This window comes from Ochotona curzoniae, unplaced genomic scaffold, assembly GCF_017591425.1.
Source record: "Ochotona curzoniae isolate NIBS_2020 unplaced genomic scaffold, NIBS_Ocur_1.0 contig_3819, whole genome shotgun sequence".
NCBI classification, from domain to species: Eukaryota; Metazoa; Chordata; class Mammalia; order Lagomorpha; family Ochotonidae; genus Ochotona; species Ochotona curzoniae.
Window position 1 is genome coordinate 18536780 of NW_024466004.1, and position 13041 is coordinate 18549820.

At 35.0% G+C, this 13041-nt stretch overlaps 1 protein-coding gene across 2 annotated transcripts in view; it reads right to left on the reverse strand.

Annotated features, from left to right (window-relative positions):
• COL21A1 (collagen type XXI alpha 1 chain) overlaps window positions 1-13041 on the reverse strand; it is a 108458-nt gene that overhangs the window by 83495 nt on the left and 11922 nt on the right. The window contains exons 3-9 of one of the 2 annotated variants that reach the window (XM_040983031.1): window positions 10232-10400; window positions 9924-10140; window positions 7732-7905; window positions 6319-6396; window positions 5911-5919; window positions 5452-5535; window positions 103-165 (exon numbers count right to left, since the gene is read on the reverse strand). In XM_040983031.1, the coding sequence (XP_040838965.1) occupies window positions 103-165; window positions 5452-5535; window positions 5911-5919; window positions 6319-6396; window positions 7732-7905; window positions 9924-10140; window positions 10232-10400 (794 nt within the window). The remainder of the gene's footprint in view (window positions 1-102; window positions 166-5451; window positions 5536-5910; window positions 5920-6318; window positions 6397-7731; window positions 7906-9923; window positions 10141-10231; window positions 10401-13041) is intronic. The other variant, XM_040983030.1, reaches the window with a different exon arrangement.

Genomic DNA, 13041 nt, shown 5'->3' on the forward strand with positions numbered 1-13041 from the left:
TACTGAATAAATTCTTCCTTTTCTGTTTAACTGTGCATAATGCAATTTTTGATTTGTCACTATAATCCCAGTACTGGAGATGACTAAGCTTGCAGTACTCACAGGCTTACCATCTTGACCAGGTTGTCCAGGATAGCCAGGGCTGCCAGGTAGGCCAGGGTCACCCTAAACACAGGAGACAACACTTCTAAGTACAAAACATCCAACCATGTTTGTGCAGTCAGAGCATATTAAGTTCAAAACCAAATTCCGATATTTGAGGATTCTTTGCATTAAAAAAAAATACAAATGTTCCAATACAGTTTGAAAAACCCTGTACCACACTGTAAATGTCTACCTGAAAAAATATGGCTTTCTATTACTTAAAACTTTGCATTATTATTTATTTCCATGAGCATGTTAGATATAAGAGTGAAGTACTGACACATAATAATGTTAATATTTGTACCAGGGTACAATTTTAGAATTTTAAATAAACTGTGAGTGTCTAAGACAGTATGATTTCCTGAAAGCAATATTTGGCCCGTAAATCTATAGAATTAATCATATTATAAATGTTTTATTGCAGATATCATTATCCAGTAATTTAATAATTAAACTCATAAGAAAATAATTTGCTTAAAAAAATAGCCTACAAACCATGAACTCATACCATAAACCATAACCTGTGGGGTTAAACTTGAAAGCAGCTTAACAGTCATTTATTTCAAATCTATCAATGTGTCATTTCACCTCTGTTAATCGCAAATTCTGACAATGTGTAAATACTAAAATTTGATTATTTTCATGACAGCAAGGTACAGACTGAACAACTCTCTTCCACTGTTCATTGCCCTTCAATGCACGTAATGGCAAATAAATTTAGAAATTATCTGTGCCCTAACAAGCCTGAGATCTTCAAAGACTATTTTTCCATACACCATGACAATGAGCCCAGGTATATTCTGTACGACTCTGGAGTGACCTGAGGGACAGTACTGACCATTTGGATGAGCTCCACCAATGAAAAAGCAATGAAAAAACACGGAGTTATCAGGGAGGATTTATACAATTCTTAAAAATACTTGAAAAGTAATGTCATCTTTATGTATCCCTGAATCCAGCAAGTCCAAACATCAAGCCACTCCATATGTATCAGGAAATATCTGTGTAGTGGGAAGAACTGACTTTCATTAACTGTGCTCTTACAGAGCTAATTTGCTGGTATAAAATACAATGTCAGACTGGCTTGGGAGATTTATCCCTGAAAAATGGAAAGAATTATGTGAATTCTTATTAAAGAACCAATAAAAAGGGGTGGGTGCAAAGTCAGATATACAGAGAGGAGGAGAGACAGAGAGAAAGATCTTTCGTCCCATGATTCACTCCCCAAGTGACTGCAACAGCCAGTGCTGCACCAATCCGAAGCTGGGAGCCAGGAACTCTTCCGGATCTCCCACATGGGTGCAGGTCCCAAGGCTTTGGGCCATCCTAGACTGCTTTCCCAGGCCACAAGCAGGAAGCTGGATGGGAAGCTGGGCTGCCGGGATTAGAACTGACACCCATATGGGATCCCGGCACATTCAAGGAAAGGACTTTAGCCGCTAGGCTATGCTGCTGGGCCCATGGATGGATATTTTTCAAGCACAATGATTAGATTACTTGCAAAAACTTAGATTTGATAGTGTTTCCATAAAACTGGATTAATTTGGGTGATTGGACAGAAGGTCAATCAGCATAGAACACAAATGAATCATCAATTTTATTATCCCCGTAACTAAGAGTCAAACTTTATTGATTCTTACATGTAAAGGACTGCTCTTAAACTATGTATATATTGAATTACTTAATCATCATAAAGACCTAATGAAGAAGTTTTTCATACATATACACACATGTGAAAAATAAGGGCCAGATTAGGTGATCTAGCAAAGGTCCCTTAGCACTGTGATGTGGGATTTCAGCTCAGCAGCTGCATCCTCAGAGCCCACACTCCTAAATATCACTATGCCTGCCAATGCTAAAATGTACACAAGAATCAGAAGCCTAACTACAGACTGCTAAAAAAACCACACATGGGAAAACAAATTTCATTCACATTTATATATACATAATTAATATGACCAGATTCCCATATATTTTTTATAATTTACTTAAAATACTTGCATATTTTGATCTTAAAAACTATGTATTGAGGTGAAAAACAGTTTTGGTTTATGTTGAAAAGAATTTCTGCCACAGAATTTTTGAGTTGTTGACAGGAGTATGTGCTAAGCTAAAACACCTCCAAATATGGCTTTCCAAATAGTATAAATATAATTAAAACAAATAACAGTTGTGCTCAAAAAAAGTAACCTATTATTTTATGTTGTTCATCCAAAGCAAGTGCCTTTGGAATTCTTCTCTCAAACCCAAACACCATGTTTCCAAAAGTGCTTTTCTTGAGATCGTTGTGCCCACATTGCCGTCACTGTACCTGATCTAAGACCTATATCACTTCCCAAGATCAACCTCCTTCCACTCTCAAAACCCACCTGGAAGGAATCCACCCAGTTAGGGGAAATCAACATTAAGATGCGAATGCCCAGGAGTGAAATTTCCCAAAGTTTTCTGTCTTTTAGAAAGGGGACATGTTGATAGTCTGAATGAATCACTAAGTGGTAGAAACACTAGGGTGAAATTAAGAACTCAAAAGGGATATGGTTATAGAGAGGGTGGTACTGCAGAGCAAAACAAAATTGTTAAGAAATTGTTTCAAACTAAACAAAGAAGTGCTTTTCAACTAATCCTATGTCATTGCAGACTATATCAAAGCTGGGGAACCTGTCCTCAACAAATATCCCATTAGTATCTACAAAGTAGGAGATGTAGCTATCAGCTGAAAGAGATTTGTTGGTAAACTGTGGATTGCCTGGATCATTCATGTGGAACAGAAACATTTCATATTGTACAACTGGCAGTAAGGGTATATTTTATTTCTTGAACTATTTCATAATTTACTCAATAAACATTATTGTTACGTACTGTGTCTATGTCAGACAATTTAATTCCAAATGAGAATTTTCTATTTATAAACCTTTATGGTGAACAAAACAGATACTTAAGTATTAAAGTGAAAATAACTCAAATAGACTCATTATTAATTCTTCGTGTTTAAAATTAGGGATTAAAGGCTCCATCGAGCTATTTGAGGAGCCCACAGTTCAATGACAGATACACATTTTTCAACACTTCCTGAAGACTTCTCACACTATCAGCCTAACTGAAGTATCACACATTTTTTTATCTCATTTTATGACAGATTTGTCATACCTTTCAGACACTTCGAAAGCTATCAACAGCATTTCTTTATCTTAAACTAAGCACTTCCTATACACAAACAATTTGTCTTTGGTTTCAGTCTCAAGGTTCAGCACTCAGCTCCCAGAACCCTGTTCCTTATTATATATAAAAAAAGGCCAGTTCTGCTCTTCCACTGTCTCTGATGAACATCTGAACAATTTCTATGGAAGGCATCCAGCAAAAAGGCTAGTAGGTCTCAGTGGAATCCAACATTTGGGCCTTGAGGAATCAATTTTTTAAAAATCTAAAATTTTCAAAGTCATAAATTTTCTAGAAGTGCAACTTAGAGAGTTGCTAGGGATTCTGTTTTTTACATACAGGTCACTGATCAGGGTAACAAACCACCTCCAAGGGAAAGAGTGCTAAAAGGATGGAAGAGTGCGTGTGTGTTCCTTTCCAGCTGCCAGATGTCCTGAAGAAAATGGAAAGCAGATCATGAAAACATGCCAACTCAACAATTGGTGGAAAACTGCTGTTTCATTTAAAGTGGTGGGTGGTAATGAAACTAGATTATGACTAAGAAAAGAAAGTGAATATGAGGAACATATGAAAATAAGAAATATTACAAATTAAAGGTTTTAGAAGATAAGACAATCAGTACACTGTAAGTTTGAGGTAGAAACATAGGAAAACAAAAATGGGTAAGACTATGAGACACCTATTAAACCACAAATGAAGAAACAAAAATAAAGAAGCTTCGGGGGTCTCCCCAAAAGGCAACAACCACTGGAATACTCTGGGGGTTACCTGAAACACACTGACAGTCAAGAAAACATTCTGCTTCTTAAGAGGTGAGATATCATGAGTATCTGATTTCCACATTGTACCTTTGGCAGACTGAATCATTTTATGTCTCTCCAAGGTAAATGAACAATCTGTTTTTTAAAAAAAAAGAATTTGCTGAAAAAGTCACACCAACTGTCTTACAAGGTGAAATCTAAGATGATTTGATCTTAACTACATTTCTCCTTCAAATAATATGTGGCTACCTAATAAATTTGTACTTTTATATATGCAATCTAATAAGTTATAGCTTATAAAAAAACTGAATGTCAGAGTACTTCAAGAAATTCAGTAAAAGGAACAGAAAATAATATTGGTGCCAAAAGCTGAAATTCATATATAACTTTTCATAGTATATGTGTATATTCGTAAACTTTTGGAAGATTCCTAATATTTAATAATAGGGAAATATGTGGCATACATAGTTAAAATAAGAAATAAAATACTAAAAGTCAGTATGCACAACATGGTGAGATTTGGGTCCAGTGGCTGACTCCTCTCCTTGGACACGATGGGATCCCATATGGGCAGTGGTTCACATCCCGGCTGCTCCACTTCGCTCCCTGCTTGTGGCCTGGGAAAGCAGTAGAGTATGGTCCAAAGCCTTGGGACCCTGCACCTGCATGGGAAACCCAGATGAAGCACCAGGCTCCTGGCTTTGGATTGACTCAGCTTTCACCAGTGCAGCCAGTTGAGGAGTGAATCAGTGAACAGATCTTTCTCTGTGTTTCTCTCTGTAAATCTGACTTTCCAATAAAAATAAATCAATCTTAAAAAAAGGCTTCATTCACATAAAAATGTGTATATACTATGTATTGAAATAAATATGTAAATGCACAGGAGCACATGTGTATAGTCCTCAAAATTAGTTATCAGATCGTTAAGTAATACAAGTATATGAATATATGATTCTATTGTCAGAATTATGCATTAAACTCACAGAATGACAGTTAATTTTTTACATTTTTCTATCTGAAAATCTAGACTCTGAGGAATTTAGACATCACTTATCTTAACAAATGTCCTTTATTCACATTTTTCCTGGGTTTTATTGAAGTATTATTCTTTGGATTTAACAGTAATATGTGGTAGAAAAAAAAACAAGAAAATAATTCTACCTCTCTTTACTGTGGGTTAGGTGAGCATTAGATTTAGTTTCAAAAGCAGTTTCACATTAGAATTTTGCTTTTTAATAAATACATCAAAACTCAAGTTTTAAATTTCTAAGGTGATAGATGGAGATTTTACAACAGGGTTGTAAAATGATGGTTAGGAATTTCCTTCATTTGCTCTACTCCTGTTCATTTGGTTTAATATGAATAGCATATTGGGTAGGGTAGTACTCACTTTGGGACCTTGTAATCCTGGTGTTCCTGGAGGACAAACACAGGGAGCTGGAGTTGAACCTACATCACTGGGACCATTTAGGCACTACAAAGACAAAAAGGGAAATGAAAAGAAACATGGAAGACATATATATATACACACACTTGACACGTAGTTCTTAAAGTTCATGGAAAATGGACATTATCTTTAATACGATTTTTCCATGAGCTGTTTAAGCCCTTTCCCATATAAACATTTCTGTTTATATGTGGCTACATGTTTGTGTAAGCAGTAAAGGTACCATATGTCCACTTTCCTATTCATTTAGTCCAACTGAATAAAAAATCACAAACCACAAAAATCTAAGAATATCAAATATATTCAAATTACATTTGTCTAATATACTCACAGTTGGTGAGAGGAAGCTAAGCAGCCTCACAGTATAAACAGCTTAGGGAGAAAAACAGTATCCAACCTTACCTCTCCATTCTGAAAGAAAAACAAACGTGTGTTTTCCAGTAAGTTTTTAAAATTTAATTACCAAGTTATCTAATTTTTAGTTATTTAGTTGTACAGGTAGAGGTACATGGAATGTCAAAACAGCAAAACCTTCACCTGAATATTGTATCAGTCACAATTAGAAACAATGTTTGCCCGGGAGATAAAGGGGTAGACATTTCCTTGACTCATTTCCAATACACACAATGATATATTTATTTTAGTTACAAATGTGAAAATACATTTTGCAATGTTTAACTTTATTGAAATTGATGATAAATAGTGAATTCAATGCTATAAAAACTGTCAAGTATTTTCTTCGTTTGATGTATTCCTTTAAACGAATCAACTAAAACAACAATTTCATGTATGGAAGTTAAGCTTACTTACAAAGCCAGGAATTTCACATGCTGTTTCTCGGTTGTTCTGCTCTGGGTCACAGTAGATGCGCAACTTCTGTACATCAAACTGGGGATATCCACAAAAACCCAGTTGAGTTAAAACCAAGAAACAAGCTAATTGTTTTATAACACCAACTCAAATAATACAAACAGCCATCAGGCTAGTTTTACAAATTTGAAGCACAGCAAAAATAATAAGAATCCAAAGTTAGAACATCTGACATATACCATAAAGATGTGACACAACATGCCTCCTTAAAAAAATCTTCTAGCAACAAGAGCAAATCTGATTTCCTTCAGATCCCAGAAAAGCTTTCCTTGTATCCCGGTACTAACAGCTCATCTAAAAACCATTCCTAAGACACTTAAACAAGCTTTCTTAGGTTTGCCTATGTTTTTTTTTTTTAAGATTTATTTTTATTATTTTTTCATTGGAAAGGCAAATATACAGAGAGGAGAGACAGAGAGGAAGATCTTCCGTCCGATGATTCACTCCCCAAGTGAGCGCAACGGCTGATGCTATGCCGATCCGAAGCCAGGAGCCTCTTCCGGGTCTCCCATGCAGGTGCAGGGTCCCAAAGCCTTGGGCCGTCCTCGACTGCTTTCCCAGGCCACAGGCAGGGAGCTGGAAGGGAAGCGGGGCTGCCAGGGATTAGAACTGGCGCCCATATGGGATCCCGGGCGTGCAAGGCGAGGACCTTTAACCACTTGCGCCACTGCGCCGGGCCCCAGGTTTTCCTATGTTTATCCTAAATCATTATAACATTCTAGATTGTACAGGATGGGCTCAGGAAGCCATCTTTGGTTTTAGAAATTTAGTTTTTGGAGTGTAGTGTTGTTACATGATAAGTATATTCAATACCTGCTATTGCTTAAACATTTGCTACAATTTGACATATTGAATAAATGCATAGATTTTCTAGAAACATCCATATTTCTAGTTCTAAATACAAATATTGCAGCCAAAAACATTTCAAACGTGAAAACACAGGTGTTTCGGTATGAGTTTTATGTTTAAATAAGTTTTGCTCATGAAGAGCCCTGACATGCTCAAATCAAATTTTATTCTCACAGCTGCAAAGAAAATTCATAGCCTATGCTCTAGCATTAACCACGTTGTTTTTTACAAATTCATTATTTAATTCTCCAGGAAAATGTGAAATTAATGCTTCCTAGAATTCTACCTGTACCCAAGAAAACATTTTTAAGAGTTTTTGCAGATTACTTTCAATTTTGCATTTTTATAGGCACATATAATTTCACTAACAAAGTTACCATATTTTGAACATGTATCTTAAGAGAATTCATAATTAGTTTAAATATATTTCAATATGATAAGCAATATTACAAAGTATAGACATTTCATTTTATACACTGTAAAACCAGTCCATTATTTATCTACCTGTACAGTTTCATCTTTTCCAGAATATTTTCCAATTTGGACTTGTCCATTGATAAAGATTCCTAAAACTGGATGTAAGGGTTTATTTTCAATTTGTTGATCATCAACATACAGAGTCACATCTTGCTCTGTTACTAAGAGACGAATCTGATGCCAGCCTTCATCAAACAATGTCTAAAGGAGGAAGAAAATTTGAAACAATGCATTATTCCTTTGTTCCTATTTCTTTGCTCCCAAATATTACTAAATCTTTACTACCACAGAGACTGCCTATGTTATACACAAATTGACCCTTATCTACATAGGGCCTCATGTGCCACCCATTCACTCATATAAGCCACTTTTTCAGTTCCTACTAGTATCCCAAAGTAGCTGTGTCAAAACATTTACTGAAATAATGCCTTCAAAGTCACAAATGTGAGCTTCCTGTCTGAATCCAAATGGCTCCTCTCAATCCTCTTTCTGTTTAGTTCCTTGCAGCTCTGAACCCCCTAACTAGTCCAACTTCCTTGATGGTCTCAACCAACTTCCGTAATTCAGACAATCTTAATCATCTATAATTTTTTGTATCAGCTATTCATTTTCTACAATCCCTTTGGTGTCTCTTCTCCTTCACTGATCCATCCTTGATATTTTTCATATGGTTAGTTTCTGAAGGTCCATTGGTTGGTTGCTTGGCTTAGTGTGTCCATATGATGAGATGATGGAACTTTTCAGATGCAGGACTGTAGTGAGAGACCCTAAGCTCCTTGGGAGACTGCTCTCAAGAGTTATTTGGGGGTTCTCATGCTACTTTGAGAAGGTTCACACACACATAGTTGAGAAACAAATTGTAAAAGGACCACAACTTTTGAACTATTCCTGTCTCAAGACACAATCTTCATGAGAGCTTCCTTAATGCTGACATCAAGTCCCTCAACCTCTTGTGAGTAAAATAAGCATCTTTTCTTTCTAAGGTTAGTCAGTGTCACTTACTCATTGTAACAATGGAAACCACCTAGCATATCTTATTTGTCTTTGTTCCCTGAAACCTCTACTTCAAACACATTGCAACATTTCAACTCTAAAAGCTTGCACTTTATTACACACAGCATTAATCAATATAGAAAAATTGACTGCACAAAACTTTATATCCTTCCCACTTAAACCCTCTATAACCTTAGAAATACAGTTCAAAATCATTCTCATTTAGGAACACTCTCTCATTTTTCATGTTATTCCCACAAATGCTTTTAACTCTGCCTAATACCAGTTTTTTTAAATATCCCATTATTAATAGGCTCCTTGAATGTTAGAAAAATGCCAATTCATCATTTCTCACATAACTTAAAGCACAATCTTTAATGAGGTTGGCAAACCACAAATTTTTTAAATCTAATCTGCTTACTGAATGAAGAAATTCTCCAGATTCTTAATTTACGTATGAACCTGAACAGTTTCTAAGTAATGCAATATTATATTTAATATCATAATTATATTAAGAAATAAAGCCCAATTGCTTTTATCATTGCATCAGGATTTTGAACACATGACTTGGAAAATAAATATATTTAGTTATTTTATTAGATATATACTATCAATTATGCATTCAGATAATAAATATGTGTATGCTAATCTAGCTTACTTTATTAAGGTTACTTATCTATAAAATAAATATATAGATTATTTTGTTAAATGTATATTCCCTTTTGCAAAACAAATTACCTCTCCTAATTATGATAATATGCTAATCATACAGTTGGTGTGTAATGTTTAACAAATACAACTTTATTCTAATGTTATGTAAGACAGGGAAGTATAAAATTTCTCAAAATAAATTATGAGAACAACCTTACCTTAATGTCAGTTCTCTTGTTACCATTACCGGCTATATTACTGTTTGAAGGAATATAAAAGTCTTGAACATGGGCTCCTTCAACAAATTACTAGCAATAATTTATTCACTGGGTGATTACTTTATTAAACATGTCTGATATCTAGCTGTAGGCACACAAAAGGTTTTAGCTTCCTTCACTCATTGTCCTCATATTAAGAAAGTCTTTCCCATTCTGTACATTTTCTTCCATCATGTTAACAATAAAATATAAAGTCAATAACTCTCTAGTCATACGAAAATTATAGATGCCTCTACTCCCTACCCCATACAAACAAAAGGGTCTTTTCAGGGCAATACCATAATTACGCATCTTTACCTTAACTCCAGGTTCAGTGAAGGTGACCACTTGTGAGTCATTAATTACACTAGTTGTCGTAAATAATAATGTTTTCTCCACACCATTTAAGGTAACAGCTATTTGAGGCCTTCCATCACTAGTTAATATTCTCCATAAATCCCACATTTTTTTGACCTTAAATCTCTGAGTGGAAACAAATACATATGATGGAGGAAGACCTTCTGGGAAAACATTGCTAGAAAAAAAAAAAAGAACATGTGTAAGCTTCATAAGTACTCAACACATCCATAGGCACAAACAAATTTGTATGAGCATACAATGTTCACCTTGTGGATTCTGATAAATCAACTTTTGATGTTACTTCATATCCTTTTATCTTTGTTGGTGAGAGCTGAATTCTTTTCTTAACCTTTTTCTTTATACCCAAACCTAAAAGTATGTCAAATCCCTTCTCATCACGAGCTGCCACAGGAATTCTTGTTGGACAGACAGATTCTATAAAACAAAAACGGCAAAACTTGGTTAACTGTGGACCAATGAGCGAAGTTAAAAAATTTCAAGAGGGAAATACTAAACAACAGATGATCTACAAAAGCTGTATACATATGTATGTGGATACATTTTTTTGTTAAAACCTGGATGCAATTTAGGCAATTGAAAGTAATGTTTCAATTGTTATTTTTTTTTCCCTTTCGGAGGAATTTAAGTAAAAAAAAAAAAAAAACACTTAAAGGTGTTTTTCATCTATCAAGGGCAATGCTATGCTAAAATTTTCTAGACAGTCAACCTAATAATTAGGAATTAGAACAATGGAACAGAATTCATGGTCATCATCTAGAATTTGCTCTTAATCAGCCATGTACCTTGACTAATACTATTAAATGTCCTGGATCTAATTTTAAAACATTCCTTTCTTATGTACACAACTTTAGTGGGTGAACAATATTTGTTTGTCTCAATACACTTTCCAATTTAAGCTGTTCATAGTGTTATAGCAAATGTCATTTGTTTTATTATCTAGGTAAAAGTTTAACTTGGGCTTCACCTACTCATGAAATCTTACCAAATCAGCTTATTATTTCCTATATTAAGAATTGTAGTATATATTAACATTTACAAATAAGTAAAACACTTTATTTTATAATAATAATTAATACTAAAGAGCTACATATATCACGTATAAATATACAGTGTAGATAACATGTAGTTCCTCAAAAAACTAGCAGCTTATATTATGTGGAAATTTTTTCTGGTTGAAATGGTATTAAAATCTTATACCATATAACATAAAAATGTTTGCAAGTCCTTCCAAGGCCCTCATATAATGTGCACGTTAAACATGACTGGTTATGTTTTATAGAACAGCTAACAGAATAAAACAAGAACAAATTCTACTAAACATGCCCTAAGATAATCATCCTCTTTCATTAACTCAAGAATGAAAAGGTATTATGTTTATAACACAATACAAGTAAGGATGTAGATTTTATTAGTCCAAAAAGTAGTCATAACTTGTACCATGGATTATTATAAACAAAATAAATGTTTGATATAAGTAAAATTAGTCTTTCATGGGAAAGAATGGTTATTCTCAGGTCAATAAAATGTTATATTTTGAAGGGGCTCAATCAACCACATTCTTTTGGTAAACTTCAAAATGATATAGGAATGAAGCATATGGAGAAGCCTTGTTAGATGGGTGGTCCAAAGATTTCCATGAAGCTGCCTGCTGTAATTAATTTGATTCTTCCAGCAATTCATGGCGGGAAGATTCATTCCCCACCCTCTACAGGAGCAGGCCTGCCCACTAAGTGTATCCATGCTTTGGACAGGAAACCAGAACATCACGCTTCCACAGAACCCACAGATCCCAAGGACAGAAGCCATAGGAAATTTCCATCCATGTAATACTGCATTTTATCAGACTCAGTTATCTTTCAGTGGTAACAGTGAGAAAAGGTTCAGAAGATTTAATCCAGCTGACCACCATATGCGAAAACAAGAGAGGCAGGAAACAAATGTTCAAAAATCATAATGGACTACATGGCTTCACTCTGTAAATCAAGGATGTGCTTACAAAGCAGAAGGCATAAGATACTGAGTGAAGAGTTCAAACTTTAAGACAAGGTTTAGACTTGAGCCTCTAGGGATCTCTCAAGAACGTCTAGACTCGTATCTGCAAAGTAGACTTGCATAAGATTAAATACGATGATATATGTGAAAGTACTTTATAACTACAAAAGAGCATGTATGTCTAAGAGATAAAGCATTGTGCTCATATTTTTCTACAGTAAAATCTTTTCCACTGCATTATAACTCCTAACCCTAAAACGTAAATCAGGAACTATAAATGAACAATAATAACGCAATCAAGTTTCTCAGTTCTTGCTAAATCTTGAAATTGTGAAAAATGTTTCTACATGGGAAGACACATAAAAAACACATTAAGGGATCATTGCATGGTAAAACTGAAAAAAAAAATGTAACAAAAAAAAAAAAACAGAAAAACAAAAAAAGAAGGGCCTAGAGTGGCTGCCTAGCAACTAAAATTCTCCCTTTGAACATCCGGGATCCCATATGGGCACAGGTTCTAATCCCTGAAGCTCCACTTCCCAGCCAGTTCCCTGCTTGTGGCCTGGGAAAGCAGTTGAGGACGGCCCAAGGCCTTGGGACTGTGCACCCATGTGAGAGACCCAAAAAAGCTCCTGCCTCCTGGCTTCACATCAGCGCAGCTCTGGCTGTTGCGGTCACTGGGGCAGTGATTCATCGGACACAAGATCTTCCTCTCTGTCTTTTCTCCTCTCTATATATCTGACTTTGCAATAAAAATAAATATTTTTTTAAAACCCACAACATACTCAGAAGAATACAATTTTTTGAAATGCAAGAGGTTAGAAATAAAAAGTTCTACTTTGGATACCTGCCAGATTTTGGACAAACTTGAGTAGGATTATAGGTAATAATTAATTTCTTTATTGTGTGTAATAAGGAAATAGATAGTTATGTAACCACACTTAAAAAGGGGGTAGGAACCCAAAGTAATTATTATAATTCCAAGTTATAATTTTAAGTACCAGAGAAACCAAATACTAAAAAAGACTAAGTCGAGATCTTGTGCAACACCTTCAACAGGTAA